The sequence below is a fragment of the Punica granatum genome, chromosome 6 (genome assembly GCF_007655135.1).
Source record: "Punica granatum isolate Tunisia-2019 chromosome 6, ASM765513v2, whole genome shotgun sequence".
Taxonomy (NCBI): Eukaryota; Viridiplantae; Streptophyta; class Magnoliopsida; order Myrtales; family Lythraceae; genus Punica; species Punica granatum.
Window position 1 is genome coordinate 26,425,382 of NC_045132.1, and position 23,661 is coordinate 26,449,042.

The 23,661-nt window shown below is 40.8% G+C and overlaps 3 protein-coding genes, 1 non-coding gene and 1 pseudogene across 4 annotated transcripts; 3 read left to right on the forward strand and 2 right to left on the reverse strand.

Annotated features, from left to right (window-relative positions):
• Positions 1-1,123: 1,123 nt before the first annotated feature.
• LOC116211799 (uncharacterized protein At4g22758) lies at positions 1,124-2,421 on the forward strand. The gene is made up of 2 exons (XM_031546312.1): positions 1,124-1,837; positions 1,978-2,421. Exons 1-2 carry the CDS (start codon positions 1,411-1,413, stop codon positions 2,160-2,162), a joined length of 612 nt encoding a protein of 203 aa, XP_031402172.1. The 5' UTR covers positions 1,124-1,410; the 3' UTR covers positions 2,163-2,421.
• Positions 2,422-4,112: 1,691 nt separating this feature from the next.
• Positions 4,113-7,193, forward strand: LOC116212055 (histone deacetylase HDT1-like). The gene is made up of 10 exons (XM_031546640.1): positions 4,113-4,265; positions 4,935-5,005; positions 5,099-5,313; positions 5,672-5,685; positions 5,788-5,835; positions 5,925-6,094; positions 6,302-6,367; positions 6,455-6,545; positions 6,624-6,747; positions 6,845-7,193. Exons 1-10 carry the CDS (start codon positions 4,241-4,243, stop codon positions 6,903-6,905), a joined length of 885 nt encoding a protein of 294 aa, XP_031402500.1. The 5' UTR covers positions 4,113-4,240; the 3' UTR covers positions 6,906-7,193.
• A 589-nt stretch (positions 7,194-7,782) lies between these two features.
• On the forward strand, positions 7,783-7,865 carry TRNAL-UAA. The gene has a single exon. It is a non-coding gene; the product is annotated as a tRNA-Leu (tRNA).
• A 2,535-nt stretch (positions 7,866-10,400) lies between these two features.
• LOC116212310 lies at positions 10,401-13,609 on the reverse strand (annotated as a pseudogene).
• A 2,781-nt stretch (positions 13,610-16,390) lies between these two features.
• LOC116211080 (glucomannan 4-beta-mannosyltransferase 2-like) lies at positions 16,391-23,555 on the reverse strand. The gene is given in 10 exon segments (XM_031545281.1): positions 16,391-17,132; positions 17,585-17,782; positions 17,972-18,171; positions 18,287-18,337; positions 18,339-18,401; positions 19,029-19,165; positions 19,750-19,860; positions 22,048-22,300; positions 22,505-22,603; positions 22,774-23,555. Coding segments are annotated over 10 exon segments (1,599 nt in total). The 5' UTR covers positions 23,104-23,555; the 3' UTR covers positions 16,391-16,975.
• Between the last annotated feature and the right edge of the window lie 106 nt (positions 23,556-23,661).

A 23,661-nucleotide genomic window follows, 5' to 3' on the forward strand; every position in this document is an offset into this window, starting at 1 on the left:
GTAAGTGTTACTACCAGTGATTTGATTGTTGTTTTCAAACATTATTACTCCATATTAAAGGTAAGTAATTAAGCATTACTTATTTTAATGACATAAAATAGTGCTTACACTAAAACGATGATGTTTATCTTAAATTACTATTGAATTTTGTGATTTGATTGATCCAGATGATGAGGATATAGCGTGCAAGCTTTACCATTGATGACAGATGAAATGACATTTGATATGTGCATAAATTTTAGATAATCTTATCTCAAATAACGTGGTAAGAAATAATCAATAGGAATTCTGTAATGAAGATCAATTATGGTAATTATTCGAGTAATTAGCACTAATTCATAGTTTCAAGCATTTTGATTGGTGTTTTCTCACGCTACGTGACGAGATAAGATCACCTAATAATTTCTCGTGTTTCTATAATACAACTCTACACGTATGAATAATGACAACATTTTTTTCCGTGCATAGTTAACACACTTACCTAATTAAGTGACCAACTTTAGAATTGTTTATATAACTCGATTTAAAAAAAGATGTACGTCCCCACGTAATTCAGGCACAAGGATAATCAGCCATGTTCACACGATTTCCACGATTGGTTAGATTGTATCATCTTACCCTGAGATCATGTGGCGCGTGCTTCTAATTTTAGCTCGTCGGGGGCGCAATGACCCTTTTGCCCCTGCCTCCCAACCCCAATGATGCAAAATAACCCACGTGACGGTGCACGTGAGGGAATGAAACTACATTCATTCATTCATTCCCCCACCTGCAGCCGCCTTTGACTATTACTGGCCGAGTGAGCTACTCTACCCAACGTCTTCACCTCAGCTCCAATATGAACCTTCCCGCCACAGCCCTCCCGCAACGTGTCACATCACTCGCTCAGCGCCCGCCACGTCACGGTCCTCCCGAAGCCGTTCGACAGAAGCGTAACATGGACCGCGCACATTTCCCAACCACCGGCAGCAGCCGGTAAGCCCCGACCCCTACGGGATTCCTTTCTAGCATAATACAGATCCCTCTCTTACCGGACACAGCCGGTGGTTCGTTCACGAAAAACCGCGCCGTTTCATCACGCGCCTCCCCCACCTTATCTTCTCACCAGTATAAATTGTGGCGAAGCGCTTCGTTGGGCTCGTCGCCCGCCATCTTCTCGTGAGCGGTGTTGATACCGTCGTTGCTTGATTCGTTTAATTAAGCTCGTGCCGTTCTGGGTTATGGTAGCTGCCGACCACGGGGAATCGGAGAGCCGAAGCTCCTCTCCAGCTCTCGGTTTCCCCCGCCCGCGATTCTTCCGGTTTCGCCGATTGAGGTGAGGTGAGGTGAGGTGAGGCGCTCGCCGGATCGGGTCCTACGGGGTTGAAACCTATTCTGCTGCGTGTTGCTCTCTTTTGTTGCGATATCCCAATGCCGAACTCGAAGACAAGTCACCGGAGAGGTCAGGAGGCCTGGAAAGACCAGAGCCGGAGGGGGAGGTCGACGGAGAAGGCCTCGTCGTTTCACGGCAGGTACCCGGTTGCGATGGAGGAGGCGAAGCAGCTGCGGCGCCCCAGGACGCTTCCGGACCTGCGCTCCACGGCGGCCTCGATAAAGCCCTCTAGCTCCGGGGCCAGCGTGGCGGCGGAGGAGAGACCGAGGCTGACGAAGCTCCTCCTCAACGTGACCATACAGGGGAGCCTGGGGCCTGTCCAGGTGGTAATGACGCAGGATTCTTCGGTCGCTGATCTGATTGCGACCGCCATGCGGCAGTACGTGAAGGAAGGGCGGCGGCCGGTGCTGCGGTCAGCCGATCCCGCCGGCTTCGACCTCCATTACTCGCAGTTTAGCTTAGAAAGTAAGATATTTTAACCTCTTTTAAGTTTAAGTTTTAGCCGTCCGATCTTCATCAATCAACCATTAAAAAGCGGAGCTAATCAGTCCTGATCGTTGATCTAATTCTTCGTGGCTGATTGCTTTTGGTTTTGGTTGGGCCAGGTCTTGGGAGAGATGAGAAGCTGATGACGTTGGGATCACGGAACTTCTTCCTCTGTCCACGGAAGCCTCCCGCGGCCGAGACGGACGGGGCTACGGCGACGCCGGCCGCTTCCTGCTCCAAGGAAGCCGAGAAGGCCACGAAGACGGGCTCTAATTGGCTCAAGTTCATGGCCTTCTTACTGTGATTCCTGCGCGCCGCTATCCATAGTTCTTATTTTGTAACTAATGCTATTCTATTAATCGGATTATTGTTAGAATGTGTATGGTGAAATTACACAAGTCTAGAATTGTTTGCTCGATTTTATTAGAGCTATTTTTAATTTTTAGACCGGTGAATGAAATTGCAAATGCAATGCGTTCATTCAATTGTTAAATTCGGTCACGTAGTTGGACAGTATGCGTGTACATATATATAGATATCGTGTTTCTCAATTTACCTCCGTCTATTCGATCTCGGATAATTTTGAACTTGAATATTAGTAGACATCAACTAGTCAATCAATACTTTCTTATATGCAGAAATCGAAAGGGATAACGAGATTCTCAGCTGAACAAGAACACTTTTTTTCTCGATGACTTGGAAGAAGGATGAAAACGAGTTTTTTTTTTTTTTAATTCTCTTGTTGGTTTGTACCGTGGTCGGTTCAGGAATATGCTCCAGCCACCAATTCCAACCTTAGTGTCCCGCAAACACAAGACAAGACATCTAAAAAAGGAAGAGAGATTTTGGTTGGTCTTCATTTTCCATTATCCATTTATTTACTTTGCATATCGAATTCTAGTTATTGTCGCTGCCAGTCAAATTGGCTCGAGTGCAAAATCAGAGGGGATAATAAGGACATTCTGGACGGAGTAAAAATGCATTTTTACGGTAGTATCATAGTTTGCGAGTAGGATTTCACTAACCGATTACAACCTTATCGGCCCAAAAACAAAACGTGACCTCATTGACACTAATGTCATCGCATTCACTACAAAAATTACCACTGTAACTTGTATACGTGTAACGACAGCCTATTGGCCAGACATTATATGCATTGCATTTCATTCAAACCAACATCGGAATGAAATTTTTTTAGTTTCCGCCAATAGTGTGGAGATACTTTGTGGTTTGACCGATAAAATTCATATCAATATGACCCAAGTGTGAGAGCAATTTATCAGTTGGGTGAAGTTATTGGCCATATGAAGTTGGTGGACGATACTCTGTTAGATACAGAGTGGGCTCAGATGAGACCATAAACTTTTGGTTTGATCCCTGGCACTCTGTAGGCCCCCTCGCAGATTCTTGTTTTAGAGGTACCGATTGTTTTCCTTCAATTAAAGGGCATGATCCTGTTAGTAAGGCGTATCGAAATGGTGGATGGAGGTGGCCGCAAAGTAAAGACCCACAGGATGAACAGATTAAACAGATTGTTCTTGGGCTAGTTTTGGATAGTGAAGATAAGGTGACCTGAATCCCTGGTAACACGCGTACGTGTATCACCCAAAAATGGCTTTGACTGTCTCAGATCAAGAAGGCTAGTGTTTCCATGGAGGAAAGCTGTTTGGTTTGCAGGACACATTCCGAGGGCTTCTTTCATCAGCTGGTTTGCTGTCTTGGATGGTTTCAATACTAAAGCCGGACTAAGTGTTTTCGGTTTTGAGTTCGAATTCTTTGGCTGTGCTATTGAAACCAGATATCATTTATTTTTTGCCTGCAGGATTACGCACTCTATTTGGAAAATCCTTCCTTGTCGATTTAGTATTACACAACAGATTACGGACTGATAAGCTGATGTAACTTGGATCAAAATGAGCATTTAAGCTTGAAGTTACTCCTGTCAATAGCACAGTTAGGAGCATAGTCGATACTTGTTAGAATGAGGCTTTTGTCCATCCATCCCCAAAGTTGGACATGAACGAGCAAATTCAATGTGCCCAAGATTTGGGGATATTTTTTCTTTTTTGGTTTTAGTAGTTTTCTCTTGGATGAGTGGCTTGTACATGTTTTGACTCCTTTTTATTTTTATTTTTTAATAAAAAATAAAAATAAAAAATTGGTGGAGGATAGGCCCAAGCAGCCAGTCATGTTTATATTCCGGGCCGGCCCAATTAAAAGCCCAAATTGTGGCGCCTAAACCCTTCACCGGGGAATGGACAAAAACCCTAGAAAGAACCTTCTTTTCATTTCGCACCTTCTGGAAGCCATTACCCACTCTCTCTTCACTGTAGAGCGTCTTCTCGTCCGCTCGGTCCTTCGCTCTCCCTCCGGAGACTTTCCATGGCCCTTCCTATGGAGTTCTGGGGTGAGCCATCCTAGCTCTACTTCGTCGATTATCTTCACTTCGCAGCCGGTTTTCCGGTTCTTATTCGGGCGAGCTTGATTCTGCTATTGGAAATTTCTTTCCCTGTTTGTGTGATGTTTGTCCGAGTTGATTAGTCACCGAGCAATCGATGATTAGGTGCCAGAATGTTTGAGATTGCCGTGGCCACTCGCTCTTTTCTTTATGCTATATTCGGAGCTGCATTTTCTGTTCGTTTCTTGGTAAAGGATTCCGCCTATAGCCTTGAGGACGTTGCTGGTGTTCTCCTCACTTCTGACAATTTTTCTCTGGCTCTTGCATGCGATTGCTTCGAGCTCGATATTTATTTTACTTACACTTAAAAGCGATCATTTCCACACCACTGCTTCGAACAAGATGAGAATCTATATGCTAACCTTTTTTTTTTTTTAATTGTAATTCCTTCACTACTAACTGAAAATTGAGATTCTCCTCGTGTCTTTGAAATTTGAATATGTTATTAAGTTAGCTGTATGCTGTCTCATGATGTGATTATGATGTTTCGCATTGTAATTAAGGATCATCGTTGAAGATTCTTGAGTGTTGCCATTGCCTGCTTCAGTCATCCTTGCATTTTCTGTTGCAAAAACATTAGTTGTTTCGCTAAGTTTTTGTAATTATATGTTCTGTAAGGTGTTGAAGTCAAGGCTGGACAACCTCTCAAAGTCGTCCCTGGAGAAGCTAAAATTTTGCATCTTTCACAGGTCAGGATAGGCAGCAGCTGTTAATTTTGTTTTAAGCACTTGGAGTTACAGGAATGGTCCTCGTTACTATCATGTAATGTATTTTTTTTTTAGGCATCACTGGGCGAATCGAAGAACAGTAAATCAAGTGATTCCGTGCCACTTTTTGTTAATTTTGATGGCCAGAAGCTTGTATTGGGAACCCTTTCTCCTGATAAATTCCCGCAACTAGCTTTTGATTTGGTCTTTGAGAAGGAGTTTGAGCTCTCACACAACTGGAAACATGGAAGTGTCTTTTTTTGTGGATACATGACTGTTGTACAGGAAGGATATCCTTTTGCACAAATTTATATTCTGATGGAATTCATTCATCAGCTGGATATCTTGTGCGCTTGGACCTAGTTTATTGATCTCTGTTTTAGGCTAGGTTTGCTACCCTATGAAGGACCAGTTCTAGCTAAAATAGAAGATAAGAGTTCATATTTTATCAATTGTGAACCGGTCTAGCAGTTGTTTTACCTTGTCACAGGACCTGTATGATTGTCTGGCGACAATATCATTGTTTCTAGGGGATTTAAATATTTGGGCAGCTATGGAAGTTCTGCATTTCGCACACTTCATTGATTATGTAACCATGCGTACCCCTTTTTGCCGTTCCTTGACTCTCTCTTGTCTTGATGTGAGCACGGATGATTTTTCTGGTGAGTATGGAATCAATTGTTAGTACTCTCTTCTTTTTCTCTATGTATGCGCTTGTGAAGATGGAGTAATTTTTCTTCCGTGTCTTTTTTTCTCATGTTCAGAGGATGAATCAGATGAGGAGGATATACCATTGATTACTGCAGAGAATGGTAATATACTTTCTTCGGTCAAATGCTAACAGTTGTTTTCAGTGTTACGAACACTGCTAATATGTGATCCTTGGTAATGTTGTATCCAGGAAAGGGTGGCTCAGAAGCTTCTGCTAAGCATTCTACAGCCAATGCTATCGCTGCTAAGCCTGAATCATCAGCAAAGCCGAAGGTTAGAATTGTGGAACCAATGAAAGTCGATGGGGAAGATAGTGATGAGGATGATGACGAAGATGAAGAGGATGAGGACGATGAGGAGGTATATATTTCATGTTTATCTAGCTTTATCAACGTTTTTCGATATTTTCACCGGATCCACGTAAGAATTCTGCTCACTGGATTTTCTTAATCTTCACATCTTCCACATTTAAGGTGGTTAATGTCTCGACTTGTAATATATTTGCATTGGATTATATATTCTTCCAACACAGAGTTTGCCTAATTCTCTCATGTCTATGGAAATTAGGGAAGCGATGACAGTGAGGCAGAATCTGATGAGGAGGATAGCGATGAAGAGGAGACCCCAAAGAAGGTCTGCATGACATTGTCCGACTGATTGATTATGAACAATGGTTGTATAGTCGCTCACTTCATCATTATGCAATGGTTGTATATGCAGGCTGAGCAGGGAAAGAAGAGGCCTGCTGAATCTGCACCCAAAACACCTGTTTCTGACAAGAAGGCAAAAGTTGTTGCTTCACAAAAGACAGGTGATGTTTCTCTTCCCTCTGGGATTTGCTAACTTTGTATGAGCTAATTGATAACGGTAGCAGTCGGTCTGGTTTTAGATGGAAAGAAGGGCGGTCACACGGCCACTCCTCACCCGGCAAAACATGCTGGGAAGACTCCTGCTAATGCTAAGCAGCAAACACCGAAATCCGATGGCAAAATCTCGTGCAAATCTTGCAACAAGTACCGTCTCTGTCTCTCTTTCTCTGTGTTGTGTGTATTAAAGAATCTGTTTGCTAGACTAGACCTGACCGAGTGTGTCTATGTTCACTGGCACCAGGTCATTTAATTCAGAAAATGCTCTTCAGTCCCACTCCAAGGCCAAGCACGGTGCTAAGTGAAGACGAGTGATAATGATGGACTCGAGAAGGAGAATATATTTCTGGCCTTTTAAAACTTTTTGCTGTCTATTGAGGTGAGGGTGAACTAATATCAGAGTGAGTTTATGTCTTGAAAGGTTATGTCAGTTCCAGCGTGATCTTAGTGTATGTTTGAGGCTGTGGGTTTTGACCCGTTTTTTAACTTTGATCAATGAGGAGCCCGTATAACATGATAATGGTCCGATCTTACCATGTATGCTTTTTAACTATTTTCAAGCCAAGATGAATGAAGGCCATCAAATTATAGTAGCGTGTGTATTGGCCTTTCTCAGACCCAAAAAAAATAAAAGAAAAAAGAATAAAAAAGAGAGGGTGTATTGGCCTTGATTCCCATTCTCATGAAACTCAGAACCTTGCAAGGGAAAGTCTGGGAGACGGGATGGGAGGAGAGTTAAGACACATTGACAAGAACGCGACTCGGGGAGTGTCTTGGTCTGACCCAAACATGAATTGTGCTCTACCGAGGTCTCAGAGCACCGTTGTATGTGTTTTGAAGTCCCACTTCCCATTTAAAAACTTTGGCAAGGGATAATTGAATGTTACAATTAGATGTAGAGCAGGGTGGACCTCCGAAATTGAACTTTTGGGCCGGTTCGCGTGCCCAATAGGCAGAGCATGATAATGTATGCAAGACTAGACCTAGAGAGTACATCAAATTTCTGTAGCTGTGAGGGAGAAGATGGTCCACCCACCCTTTGGTCCATCCCCATCTCCTACATTTTAATTTGGGTCTCTGGATTGCGGTGGCAGGCCTAGTTTTCAAATTCTCGTGGGGCCTTTAGGCCATGAAAGCTCATTGATATACTAATCAAAGTTGGAAAGAAGGGGGAAGGTCGGAGCTGGTTTGCCCGAGAGGTTAAGGGGGAAGACTTAAGATCTTCTGCACATAAGTGCGCGTGGGTTCGAACCCCACAGCCAGCATCGTTGATCATTTGTTATTCCTAATTTGATGTTTCTTTCCTCTTTTTTTTTTTTTTAAATAGTTATTATTTTTTCCTTGAAAAAAACAAACTTTGTTGCACATTTCATGTTAGGTATCAAGTTCTGGGTTACCTATTCAGCAAAAAAAAAAAAAAAAGAGTTTTGGGTTACTATGTGATTCCATTTGTCTCTGTCTGATCTCAATCTGCGGTGAAATTCTGAGGTAACAAAGAGAAGAAAATTCAAGTTGGCAGACAAAGAGTCATGGAATTTATTTTCCCTTGATGAATGACATGGCGATGATGAGAGAGAGAGAGAATATGTACAATCATACATATTACTATATATAATAATATAATAAATGAAAATTAAAATAAAATCGGTGGTGTGAAGAACCTGACAATCACAACCAGTGAGAAAGAGAGGGGTTGCAGAAGACATGGGGCTCCTATGTTTCCCACATGAATTGATTGCCTCACACCAATAATATTAAGTTGTTCACTTGCTAGAAAGACAGACCTTATGCCCCTCCAATTTGGCATAAGGTTCTCTTTCTAGCAACTGATAAACGAGAACAGACATCTCACCTAACTCTTAACCTAGCTAATTAATTAGGATATGCTTATAATCCCACTCGTAACACAAAAAAACTCATACTAATATATATAACATCACGGCGCATAATGGAATGAAATGTACATATTAAATTCAGGATTTCTCTTAGGCTTAGGTTTTATTTCACGAGTAGACAAATACTTCGACTTATGAAAGAAACTGTATTCTCTACTCAATAAAATTGAATTGGAAGAGGTGCTCGCAGATGCACATGTGGGCTCTAGATCAAACCTAAGATTTATTATTATTATTATTATTATTATTATTATTATTTTGGTTAGGGGTTTCGGGGTGGGGGTGTGTGTGGGGTTCATATACTGCATGTATTATAAGGCAGATAGAAGGATTGATCGCCTAAATATTACTATTGTACATATTCGTTTCGTTTTTATTTTCAAAAAAAAAAAAACAATGTAATTTATTGTTCCTCCTCATCAATAATTGGTCCACCTTCACATCTATTTTCAAGTCACATGCCACACATTTTTTTTTTTTAATCCCAGTTGACATTATGTCAGCTGGCGGATGCAATGTTTGATCGTATCAAACAGATTTATGAGCACCCCATGGACCACTCTATGTTAGAACAAGAAAAGGGAAATTTAATACTGTTTGTCCCCTATGTTTTAGATGTTATGTTACTGTAACATTGAACAATTATATATATGTCTCCTAAATTTTGTGATCAGATTGTGCAAAGTGGAAATATTATTATTATGATATATATATATACATGTATATAGTACTTGAAATATATCGTCATAGAGATTCCGTTGTATGTAGAGACGTCTCATGGGAAACACTGCGTCCCCCAAAGGGTGTGGAAGGAAGGAACAACCACAAGGTTGGAAAGAGGCTACTTGGTATAAAAGACAGACAAAGTCGCCCTGTCATTTCTTTCTGACTTCTGACGACATTCCAATTCCCTCCACGACAAACTAAAAAAAGCTGTTTTTGGATTTCAAAAAAAAAAAAAAAGAAAAAAAAAGGAAAGAAAGAGAGACTGTTCTTGGATCTACTTTTGTCTTCAATTCATGACACCACCTTATGAAGATTCATCAATTTACAGAAAACGCTCTGTAATTTCCCCACATACGTTTGGCAGGTGTAAATAGGGATAGGCTAGAACATCCAACTCATGATATTTAGATGCATCGCAATTAAGGTAAGATCTAATATGTACTATTATAGTCTCTGAGGTGAAACGATTAAACGTATTTTATCACATGACAAAAGGAAATTTCATGCGCAGATTGGATATAATGAATATATACGCATGGAGGAGCCTCCTTCACACTGTCTGTATCTTTCCCAATGAGAACACGGGTTAAGAGACGAGTGAAGAGAGTGACGCCTGTTTTTATAAATTTGTAATGGGAAGCTGCCAATGGCAAGTCAGTAGCTATCCTTATAACTACTAGTTTTGTCAGCTGGTAAATGCCAATGGCATCATAATGACAAGAGGGAAAAAGGGCACAGAGGCAAACATTAACTAAAGCAGAGAGCAGTAAAAAGCCTGATGAAGAGTAGTGTTCGCAGCTTTAGGGGACAAATAGTTGGGTGTTCCTAAGTAACCCTCCAAGGCCTGCCCTTCCTTCCTCAAACTGTATGCAAAGGGAACGTACAGGCAAAATTGTAATCATTGGCAATACTTCATGCCTAGCTTCTAGTCTTTCGTCTTTTGACCCTATATATATATATATATATATGTACATATATAAAAGGGTCTCATGAGATTTACTTTAATTAGGATTAGGATTAGGATTAGGATTAGGATAGGATGTATTCGCAGTTCCAAAATATGACGTGGATATGTATTGAATGAATTAATCTCCGTAGTTTGTCATTCAGTCTTGATACCTTTTTTTCTTTTTTCCCCCCCTTCAGCTCAATGTTTTTCTATGTGCCACGTCCTTATGGTTACATATGATCTGTTGTTACGGTGCGTGCAACGTTACTGAGAATTTCTCGGGAAATTCTCCGAGGGTCCTGGTCGATCTTCCTGGTTTGCAAGACATTTTTGGGATACATCCAAGCAACTTGTATCTCATCCCATGTTGTTTGAGAAAGGATATTTTCCATCAGAGTAAAAGGTAATATCAAGCAGAATCTTCTTTTCTTTCTTTTAGGACATTATCAAGAAGCAGCAACGGCGCCGGCTAATTATTTTTACAACTACACAATTAACTACTACTTTAACTTATTTTCCCACATAGCCCTACCAATACAAAATCAAATATCTCCGTAAAAATACCTAGAAAAATAAATTAACAACACTTGGAGAGAAAACTAATGAGTTATGCGGCACATGTTGCAGATTCATATAACTTAACTTGCGCAGGACTTTCTCACTTCAAGTTATGGAACAATTATCCCAATGCAGCCGAATCCCACTATGAGGAAGGTGATCACCTGAAGGAACAGGTAGACATAGTAGTGGTGTTTCCCGTACATGTAGTCGTAGCATGCACAAGTGAAGAGGAACACTCCGAACCCGAGCTCAAGAAGATGGATCCTGGTGAGGTGGAAACAGAGGATCTGAATTCTGAAACTAAGCAGAACAACATTTGGTTGTTTCTTTAAACAAAGATCCATCGAGATTCCTTTATTGTGTTCGTAACTGGCTCTACTCTAGCAAATAATGGTATAGGACTTCCATAAGAAGATTCTTCCCATGGAAAAAAAAACATAAGGAGCTTTTGCTTTCATAGTATGTGCCCTGCCCTACCTTGGAGTCCCGACTGACGTCAATATGGCAATGATGGAAGGGATGTAAAAGGAGCCCCAAACCGGAGCTTCGACTTCAGGGATGAAAATAGTCAGAGGAAGCACGACACAGTAGAAGAAGAAGGTGATCATGCTGGCTATGATCTTCTGGACGAAGAAGGAGCTGTATATGACATGCAATTTCTTCCAGAACTCAATTTTCTTCAGTAAATTTCAAAAACCAAAAGATAGTTAACGGAACACGTAATTTCAAATGCTTGCGTTCCTTAACCTTGCCCTTCTCTTGAGGTAGAGAGGCAACAAAGAGCAAACCTTGTTTCTGGTAATTTCCGTCACCGTCTTCCTAAAGAGGTTTGCTGGGCCACAGGATCAGCGGTGCTGCTGAAACCAGTATGCCTTGAAGGTACTCGGGAGTTCACTCTTCACCTGTCGTCACATATCATTAGAACATATATCTTGGTCATCAAGATTCACATAAATAAGTTACATGATTATTATGGACCTTCATGTTGGCACGACAATAGAATGTGATCTCGCGTCAGTCAGTATCTCTTTCTGGTGTAGGTAAGATCATCAATTTAACTGATAATCTACCGTTCCGAATCCCCGACTCAACAACAACATACATTTGCAGCAATGCTTGTTCATGTTTTCTAGTAATGAGAATTTATTGAACTACCAATTTGGTTTATGGATCGCAATTAATTAATTCGAGGAATCTGCACTACACCTGAAGGTCACCGAGGTAAACGAATTTCCAACCACAGAGGCTGGCTCTAACAGCAAGGTCCATATCCTCCACGGTGGTTTGGTCCTTCCACCCGCCTGCATCATTGATAGCTGCTATCCTTCACACTCCAGCAGTCCCTGCCATTTCAATTCGATCGAATGCAATATTATATACTTTGTCGGACCCCTGCCTTATAATTTAATGCATTGGACTATACAATATATCTTTTATCTGAGCCTTGCTTTGCCAGAACTATATATCTGCCCTTTCGGCCTTTTCACCTACCGTAAACTTAGCCTCTCCAATCACAATTGTTAATGGCTATCGATCTCGAGAATATAAGGTTCAATGCTCCTAGTTTGGAATATATGTCATTTAATTTCGCCTCTTACCATTGAAGCCGAAGAATGAATGAGTATCTGACCCGACTTGCTGCTCCACCTTGAAATGGTAGTCCAATGACATCTCCTGCATCCTCGTCAACAAGCACTCATCTGCATTGCATCTGCATTAACTGTAGCATCCCGCCCAAATTTAAATAAAACATCAGCATTACTATTATCAATATTAGTATTATGATATACGCACTTTGAATTTTCCTCATATTCACTAATTCTATTAAACAAGAAAGACCACTTGGTACGTAGTTTTAGTCGGAATTGCAATTCCAAGCCGACCTCTAAATGGGATCAGTCTCAGCCAATTAGGTCAGGACCCTCGTGATCTTACTGGGGGGAAGTGGGAGTGGCTAGAGTGGTGGTATAGTGGCCTGTTTACATAGATTTTTACTTTTGTATGTCCAATTACCACTAAGATCTATGTGGTCTATTAGGCACCCCATGCCTCTGTCAAGATCATGGCTCTGCATGGTCATGGTCTAGCTAGTATAAAATGAAATTAATACTTCTTCCATACTAATCAGTAACATGATAATTAATAACAAAGCAAGCTCAGTCTCAGCAGGTCATGTCGTGTCCTACCGAATCTCCAACGGGCCTGGACAAGGGCAAGGTCGGGGTTGTTGTTGAAGAAGGGGATGGCTCGTTTGAGGAAGTTCTGTTCGGGCCGGAAGTCCGCATCAAAGATGGCGACGAACTCACAATGCTTGACGTAGTCCCGCTCCAACCCTTCCTGGAGGGCACCCGCCTTGTAGCCTCTTCTGGTCTCCCGGGTTTGGTACATGATGTCGATTCCCTTTGCCGCCCACTTCTGGCACTCCAGCTCCACCATTTGCTGCCATTCAAAACCCGAACCTTAAAATTGGTAAATTCGACCCTACTAAATGTACTGACGAACCCGGAATTCAGAAAGCTCAAATCAATTTGAAATGCTGGAATTCGACTCAAATGCGAGTCACCCTTAATGTAGTATAACATCATACAATTGTTAGTCATGCGAACGGGAGCAAGTAATGTAAGGACTAATTATTGACTCTAATGAGTGTTGACTGAAATACAAATGAAGGTGGAGTAAACCTTGGTGACGGGGTCGGTCGAATCGTCGAGGTCTTGGATCACGAGACAATCTGATGGCCATGAGAGACCACAAGCTGCTCCGATAGAGATCTTGTACACCTGTCACATATGCCCACGAAAGCCTCAATACAATAGATATGATGGGGAGTCAACATACCGATCCGAAGGAGTGACCCAATTTACTACACCGAGTCCATATCTAATATCTAATAACGGTAACTAAACAGTGTTTCGTTAAACTTATGGGATATGATTTGCCGTCAATCTATATCATTAAATTACTGCATCTTTGATGCACCATGCATGTACAATCAACGACTAAGGCTCTTGCACCATTGATAGCTTACATCATGCGGAAATGCTCGAGTCTATTGAAATTTATACTAGTTGCTTTTAAAGCTAGGTCAACTCGACAGAAGCCATAGATGTCAATATCTTTGCTCGTCACGCCTATCATGAAGACACCTTCTCTTACTGCAACGAAGGGATGCTTGACTCTCCCATGACCCGAGGGAGCAACCCGACTTACTAGTTACTACACCATGCCCACCTCAAAATTTTCCTTCCGATTAAGGAAGGAAAATTCAAACCTTAAAAAACGGTCGGTTTCCATAAAGGGAAAGTGGTGGTCACACGTGAGGCATGTGACGATATTTGTCACTCAGTAATCAAAACTCTTCACTGGCCAGGCAAAGGAACTCGCCATGAAAAGTGGGTCAATGAAATAGAAATCAACCAATCGAAGGGGCTGGCTGATATTCCACAATCACTGACGCCCAATTATTATTTCAATTAAAATATGGCTTCTTTCTGTAACGTCAAAGCAATTTATCTTATGATGATCAGGGTTATTCTTTCCTTAGAAAAGAATTTAACGTATATCGATAAATGTGCACACACATATATCGAATTTGAAATCTTGATCTTATGATCAAGATCTGAAATTTTCTCTTTTCTTTCAATGAAATCGATTGGCATTGATGATCTCTAAGATCAATCTCTTATATATCTGATTTATCAAAGACCAATATATAAAGAGTATATAAAAAAATAAACATATTTATTTTTCATAATAAGAAAAAGCATAACCATAAATATTGATATAAATATAAATATATATAACTAAGGTGCGACTTCTATGCATTATATTTAAATTAGCATGCACATCATGCATGTTGAAAAACAATTCTTCAATTAATGATGACGCCTTCTACTCATCACGCATACATACATATATATATTCCTATGTAATAAATGAGCTGACCATGCACCCTCAACTTTTTTTGGCTAAATATAGATTCGAGTTCAAATATATTGATCATCTAGATAATAACTGGAATGAATCATGATGTACACTCCCAACTTCTGTTGTAGAATGTAGATGCATATATATATATATATATATGATGTATAAATCATCACTCTCTAGTTTAATTTTGGCGATATCAGATCATCTTTTTTTTTTTCAAATTCATATTTACCTACTAATAATAAAGAAATTTATCCTATTCTAAATCTCAAGTTATTCTCTCGTTCCCCCATAAAAATAATCAATTAAATTAGGCCACTAATTAATCATTTAAGTTCACATTGGTAGATCTAAACTAACGTAATCCATATGTAATGATCACCACAAAAATAATAGAGCAATGAAAGAAAAAACCCGGTCACATGTGAGGCATTTGACCAAAAGAAAAATTCCGCGGTCCCGTACATCAGACTCCCCTAGGCCTATCACCTGCTAATTTCCAATGAATTGCCAAAAAAATGACATCATTTTATGTCCAGTCCTGCTACAAAATTTACCCGAGGTGCTCTTTTATGTTGCGTAGTGAAAGTTTACTGATTGAGCCGTAAGTCTGTGAAGAAATATAAGGAGGAGCTAGGTCATAATCTTTGCAACATTGCCGTGAAGAACATAGTCGTCGGGATGAAATCTAGATCATCATCATTAGTCGACAGCAGTAACTACTCTATATCATCAGAATTTACCAAAAACATGTCTTTGTTCATATCAATTATTATACTATCATTATTAGAAAACTACCAATGGCAAGGGAGTGGCTTTTTATTTTATTTTATTTTATAGGTAAGAGGATAATAACTTCTATTCAAAAGGTACCTAGAAGGTACAAACGCGTGTACAAAAGGTCAAAAGAACAACATGTACAAAAAAACAAGCTTAGAGGATAGTCGAATGATCATTTACATCAATAAATAGGCTAACATCCCCTGATCGATTCCCATTTACCCAAAAACTAAACATCTTAATCCATCTACCTAACAAAATATTTATAGAATTCTCCAAACCTTTAAAAGTTCAGTTATTCATTTCCTTTTATATAAGTCAAAAAAGAAATAGAGGAATCATCTTCATGACATTCTTTTTTTTTTTTTTTTTTTACTATCTCCAGTAGCTTGGCGAGAGAGTAGCCCTTATTATCATTATTTATAGGTAAATGCCAAAAGAGTCATAATTATAATGATATAAGAGAGAAGAGCAAGGGAACATTATCAAAAGCCGCCGAGCTGCAGTAAGTAAACTCTGCAGCCTGAAGAAATGGAATGCTGATAAAGCTTTAGAGGATCAAATGATTGGATGTTCCTCAAAAACTGTATAGTCAAAGGGACAATTGAAATTATTGGCCACACTTCATGCCTTGCTCCTAAGAATTATATTTTCATCATGAAACCACGATCCAAAAAAGAAAAAAAAAAAAAAGTCCTATGTTTCCTAAATATAAGGATGCAAACATACGGTTCAGAATTTGTGACGCGATTTATTGTACTACAATCGAACGCTTAGAACTGGATACCTAAATTCATAGGTCCTCTTTTGTTCGGTCTGATCCTTTTCTTGAACTCGATGTGTCTCTATAATCTGAGGCACCTTTAATTAACTCCATTTATGTTGTTTGAAAAGGAGAATTAGCAAGACGTTTCTTTTGGGTAAAAGAAAAACATCGAGCAAGACCTTCTTTTTCATTATTTTAGCAAATTAAGAAACAGCAACTAGAAATCATTACAACTATATATATAACTGCTACTGACGGTTGACTACTTATTATTACAGCTTCTTTGCCCTCAACCCAACCCAAAAAAGACAAAAAGGAAAGATAAAAGAGTGAAAGTGACAACAAAAAGCCCCAGAAAACAAGCTTTAGGCCCTCAAAATACTATCTAATTAAAAAATGGAAAATAGGAGAAGCCCGTACAGATACATAATATATCTATTCCCTGATCCTAGGTTCGTGTTGTGCCTCCTATTACATTAGTCCCTTCAGGACTCTGTGTATTTGCAGCAAAAGAGCAGTTTGTGTCTTTTTCTCGTATATCCGCATTACAAGAAAGCAAGGTGAATGATCTATTTCGATTGCACGATCTGGAATAATTTCAATAATTTAATGGAGCTGTTTTTTCCCCCTACATAACCCTATTAATATAAATCTCCCTGTAAAGATACACAATGCAAATAAATTAACACACTCGAAGCGGAAAAAAAAATGTGTTATGCGGCACTTGCTGCACATATATTACTCGGGGAGGCCTTCCTCTGTTCGATTTTACGGGATGATTGTTCCGATGTAGCCGAATCCCGTGATAAGGAAGGTGATCGTCTGAAGGAACAGGTAGACGTAGTAGTGGTGCTTCCCGTACATAAAGTCGTAGCACCCACAAGTGAAGAGGAACACTCCGAATCCGAGCTCGAGAAGATGGATCCTGTTCAGGTGGAAAACAGAGGATCAGAAACCAAACAGCACCATATTCAGCTGCTTCTTCCTATGGAAGATTCGTTGAAGTTCCTTCACTAAGTTCATTAATGGCTTTTCTATAGAGAATAATAAGAGCAGGTGGGATTAGGTAATGGTGTAGGACTTCCACATGTTATCTTCATCTTCAGAGCTTAAAAGAACCATTAAAGACTTAAGACAAGGTTTCTAAAAGAATATATTCGACCCGCCTGGTTTCCTGTTATCGGTTTCCTATCTATAGAATTTGGCCTATTCCATCTAAAGAAGTAAATATATGGATTTGGTGAGGACAACCAAGCTGAAGCTTAGTTCAGCTAATTTAATGTGCAGATAAGAAGAAAAAGTTGCAACCAATAGTAATTTATTTTGTATTCAAAGTGGGGCTGATAGACCAGAAACAGGAAGGGGGGAAAATTTTACCTGTCCCCGAATTTGAATCGAGGTCTTTTGATTGAGGTCTTGTTGTTTGATTTGTTCTTGAGGGCATCCCCGAGTTTCTCGGTGACGACCCATTCGTTGGCTCTTCCAGCTTCTAGTAGACCGATGAAGGTTGCCTTTGTCCGGTGCAACGACATCACGTTCTCGAAAAGGATCCAGTAAAACAGTAAGTGAATTGACCTGCAATAACAGTAAGGTATTAAGGACAGGTTGTAGGGTACATATAAGGTAATTCAACCCATAAAATGCTGCTTGATTCTGATAAACCCAATTTAAGGATCACAGTTTAAAGCAAATAAAAGTTCTTGTTGGTTTAGTTAAAGCAATAGAGACGAAAAGAAAGCCTTGCTTTCATAGACTGTGGCCTACCTTGGAGTTCCGACTGAATTCAAAGTGGTGATGATGCAAGGGATGTAAATGGTGCCCCATACCGGAACTTCGACTTCGGGGATCAAAATGGACAGGGGAAGCACGACACAGAAGAAGAAGAAGGTGACCATGTGGGCGATGATCTTCCGGACAAAGAAGAAACTGTAGATAACGTACACTTTCTTCCAGAACTTGACTTTCTGCAGCAAATCATTGAGAGGCCGAAAAAAAAGTTAACAGGAGAGGTTATCCGAAGTACTTGTGCTATGTGAACTCGCTGTTCTTGTAAATTCTGAGAGGCAACAGGGAACAAACCTTGTTTCTTGCAATCTCCATCACCATCTTCCGGAAGAGATTAGCAGGGCCCACAGGACCAGCGATGCTGCTGAAACCGGAAGGCCTTGAAGGTACTCGGGAGTTCACTCTTCACCTATCATATCATATAGTAAAAAAATATCTTGGTCATCAGGATTCACGTAAACAGCCATATCGTACAAGAATAGAACGCGATATCGCTTTCTTATAATAGTTTTCCAGTGTAAGTTAACGTTCATCGATTAAAACTAATTATAATTCAGTCCCCAACTCTGGAACGATGCTCATTCCTAGTAATGCTCGCTCATGTCTCATCCTTGTCAATGAAAATGCACTGAAAATGCCAACTTGATTGGGACGAGATCGATCGCTTCCTTTGGAAACGAAATCAAATTTAACTTAACTTCATTTCACTTTATTTTTTCCTTAATTCAATAATACAATCATTAAATTTTTACTTTTTTCTTCAAATTAATAATAAATTCTTTCACATACTTATTCTCGTCTATTTTTACAATTAATTTTTTTATATTAAATTCTTCCAACCATTCGTTACTTTTCTTTCAATTCAACAATACAATCATTATTATTTTTTTTCTTCTTCAATTTTAATAATAAAAATTTTCAACTACTTTTATCTTCATCCCGTGAAATAAAGCCAAATCAAATTAAATCAAACTTCACTCTGTTACCAAACGTAACATAAGGATCGCAATAGAATTATGTTAATGTATAACTGTACCTGAAGGTCGCCGAGGTAAACGAATTTCCAACCGCGGAGACTGGCTCTAACGGCAAGGTCCATGTCCTCCACGGTGGTTCGGTCCTTCCAGCCACCAGCCTCATTAATAGCTGCTATCCTCCATACTCCAGCAGTCCCTGCCAATTCAATCCAATTTCCATTACTACATTGGATCCCTTCCTTGTAATTTAATGCATTCGAATATACATATCATCTTAGCGCTTGCTTAGTCAGATCGATTCATCTGTCCTTTCCTTTTGGCCTACAGTATGACTACATACTGCAACACAGAAAAATTCTTCGTCTGCCCTTCAAGCCCCAGTTGTCATCTATCGATGCCAAGAGTTTTAGAGCTCGGTGCTCCTAATGTCCGAGGATGTCCGGAAAGTCTCAACTATTACCGAGTCTTCGAGACCGGTAGGTGATTTTCGTATCTAGAATTGGGAATGAATGTCATTTTCAACCAAAAGCTTAGGCCAATCCTCCAGAGAAGTCGTGAGACAGGACAAGAAGAAGACAACAACATATCACATCCTCCTACCTGCGTCCCTATCTTTAGAAACGGTCTCTTTTCAAGAACCACATCTCATTGGAACTGATCAAATCAACGTTCTCGGTTCAAATTGTAAAAACATTATAATATGACTTTGCTAACTACACCTTCAGGACTTTCATATATCAGAATAATCGCAACGAATAACAGAATGGGATAAATATATACCATTGAAGCCGAAGAAGGCATGAGTAGCTGACCCAACCTCCTGCTCCACTGTGAAATGATAGTCCAACGACATCTCTTGCATCCTCGTCAACAAGCACTCATCGGCATTCACTGCAGCATCCCCCAAAATAATAAACATAACATAACCATTGTTGATTACGTGTGATTTAGTAACTCTTATTATAATTAGTATTATCATTTACCCAGCAATATCCTATTTTTCCTCGTCTGGTTTCATTCTTTTCCATCTTATATATTTTCCTTGTTTCATCATTGGCTACACCAAAAGGCTCACAGTATCGCATACAGAACGAAAACAATGACACGCATACACTGACACAAACATGAACAGCACAGGAGATGCTCAATGATAGGAGGAACATGGGGGGACTACGATGGCCCCACGTTAATTGTTTGCAGACAAAAATTGCTCTGCACCACATGAGTTGGCACCTCACCATTCGCTAGCTAACGACTATAAATCACCTCAAATAAATCAATTATTATTTTAATTGAATGAAAAATCAAGGGAAAAAAATAAAAAATAAAATGAAGATAAAAACAAATATCTTCACGTTTACATAGCCGTTTTGCCATGCTGCCCCCCCCCCCCCCCCCCCCCTCACGTGACGCAAACAGGAACGTGCCACGTCAGTCCCGGCCACACTCATCCGTCCACACCCAACCCAAGCCCGAATATAACACTAATCGTACGCACCCCAAAAAAAGGAAGGGGGAAAAAATATTTCTTCTTTACCATAAAAAGTGTCGGCAGGAAGTAAGCTATGGCCCGTCCGGTCGAGTCGCCATTCCATGGTGAATTTTCACGTGATTATGTATTCAGTAATTCAACGAATTATATTGAATATACGTAAAAATAATCTATTCGTGAATTACACTGTTTTTTCTACTCTACTTCGTATTTCAATTCTCTCGATTTATTATTATTCATCAAAAAGAATTCTCTTGATTTATTTTATTTGACATTTTGTAGGGATATTAGGAAAAAATAAAGAAAAAGGGCACGTGCTGGGACAGTGGAGCTGCAGGCGATTGCGAAAAGACCCTCAGATCCTTCAGCTACTCTTTCTATTAATAATGTGGACTCCCAACTGAGTTGACCGGTGCTCCGTACTATCCGGGCAGCTCGGTAAAGCAAAGCAGAGCAAAGCAAACTAGTACGCTACGATTTGTTCCTCCTTTTCTTTCGTTTAGAATGACGAAACTGCCCCCTCGCTGGATTTCTATTTCTCACATCAGCCAGAAGCGACTGCTTTTCAGCAAGCCTTATATGTGTATACGCACATTAAGAGGGGGCAGAGTGAAAAATATATAGTCTTCTTATCATTTCCGAACAGCATAGCAGTGATCTGAGAAACACCATATGCATAGCGTTCGCCGCCCGTAGTCTGTTTATTCTCAATACCCGATGTTCGACACCCGAATGCTTGTAACTAATCACGAATCACTTTGTACAATACGTGAGAGTTGCTAGAGTGGGGTGGCGATGGTGGTCTAGTAGTTGGTCTTTACTTAATTAATACTAGTTCACCTTCTTATATATATATATATATATATATATATATATATACGTATAATGATGGGGCCTACACACAACACCCAATTACCCGTGATCTACGGTCAATGGGCAGCCATGTGTCAAGATCAGGATCCTACATTGTCTGAACCCGTGATTGAAGGTGGGCTTTTTCCCTCCCTCCCTCCCTTTGGTGGACCCCATCATCATGCCCCATGAAGCCTGCAGCGAACCCCGCCGGCGACAACATACAGAACTAACTAGTCTCAATTATTTATTTTACGATTTACCAAAAAATAATGTAGTTATTTTATTCAATAATTTATAATGAAAAAAGAAAAAGGGGTTAAGACAAAAAAGAGAGAGAGATGAGAAAATACTAAATATTGAGCAGACCAAACAAAAAGTCCACCGACACTTCTAAATTTCATACCCCGTAGTTAAGGGGCGACCTCCCATTAATGGCGAGTGGTTCTTTATAGTTGAGTTGCGGAGATGTGAAGAGTTTTTTTTAATAGATTTTTAATTTAATTTACTCGCCGTAATTTGTCAAATGAGAAGATAGAATTATTACTACTTAATTTAATTACCCCATCAGGTCAATGATCGAAATTAATCATATTTCTGGGAATCCTAGTAATTAATATATTCATTCATAGTAATTGTAGTAACAGTTATAATATGTACTTACTTAGAGTAATTAATTAATATGGAAGGGAAAAGAGAGCTCATTGCGGGCAGGTCAGGTTGTGTCTTCTTACCGAATCTCCAGCGGGCCTGAACGAGGGCGAGGTCGGGGTTGCTGCTGAAGAAGGGGATGGCCCGTCTGAGGAAGTCGGGTTCCGGCCTGAAGTCGGCGTCGAAGATGGCGACGAACTCGCAGTGCTTGACGTAGCTCCGCTTCAGCCCTTCCTTGAGAGCACCCGCCTTGTAGCCTCCCCTGGTCTCCCTGATTTGGTACACGATGTTGATTCCCTTCGCAGCCCACCTCTGGCACTCCAGCTCCACCATTTGCTGCCCGACGACCCCAACCAAACAATGACACCAAACTCATCATCAGTAAAATCAACCGGAAACATTCAGAGCTCAAATCGAACTTCCAGATGCGGAATTCGACTCGTTGCAGTCGGTCGATTGAGCTGACGATGATGGTGCAAGTAAAAACTAGTGCCCCGATTGAAAGAATGCAAATGAAGGGGGGACTATAGTATTGCATACCTTAATGACGGGGTCGGTGGAATCGTCGAGGACTTGGATCACGAGACGATCTGACGGCCATGAGAGACCACAAGCTGCTCCAATGGAGATCTTGTACACCTGTAACAGATGCCCAACGAAGAAGCCTCAACAGACCCATTACGAGAGAGATACATTGTCCAGATTCTCTTTCTAATCCCATCAAAATCAGCAGAGGAAACGAGAAAGGACAAGAAGAAGATGAACGTAAGATGACGGAGGAGAGGAGACCAGAGCAGACAGACACTGACCTCTCTCTCGTTGAACATCGGGATTTGGACGAGGACCACAGGGTAGGCTGCGCTGCCGGACTCCAAATCCTCCTCGATAGGGTTCCAGTTGTAGCGGTCCTCCGGCTTCTTCCAGAAGAGCTTCACGAGGATTATGACGACCCCCATGTAGAGACGCTCGATGAAGAGCATGAGCACCATTGCCAGGCAAATGTAGACCGCGAGATTAAGCAGGGGGACTATCAATGGGGTCTTTATGAGCTCCCACATCATCCCAATCTGCCCCGCTATGTCCTCTCTGCTCACCATGAACGAATCCGGTATCAATGCCTTGGGCGAGACTTCTGCCATTTTCGCCCGCTCCCCCTTCTATCTAGTCTCCCTCCCTCCTTAAAACAAACACAGCAGACCAGAGGAACCGGAAGAACAAGAAGAAGGTAACAGGGGAACGGGGATCCCCAAAATGTGGATTGTAGAAGGGTCGGCTTTATTGGATTGGGCGGCTCATTTAGATGGAAATGAGCTCAGACCCAGTTCAGATCTCTCTCTCTCTCTACCCCTTTCTCTCTCAAACCATATACAGGTCCTGCTCTCCCTTCAATGGAGCTTCTTCTGTCTCATGAGTTCTTCAGATAAGGTAGTCTAAGCAGTGACAGAGAAGGAGGGGGTTGCTCTGCTCTCACTAATTGTGCCGACAAATGCCCCTGTTTCCCTTTTAATCAAAGGGAGAGGAAACAGAGCCACAGTAGCACTGAAGTGGGCTGCGAGAGAGAGAGAGAGAGAGAGAGGGGGGGGGGGGGGGGGGGGGGGGGGGGGGGGGGGGGGTGGGGGGGGGGGGGGGGGCGGGAGAGAGCAATGGACTCACATAGAATAGGCGAGTCTTTTATAGTCAGTTTCGGTCCTATTTGG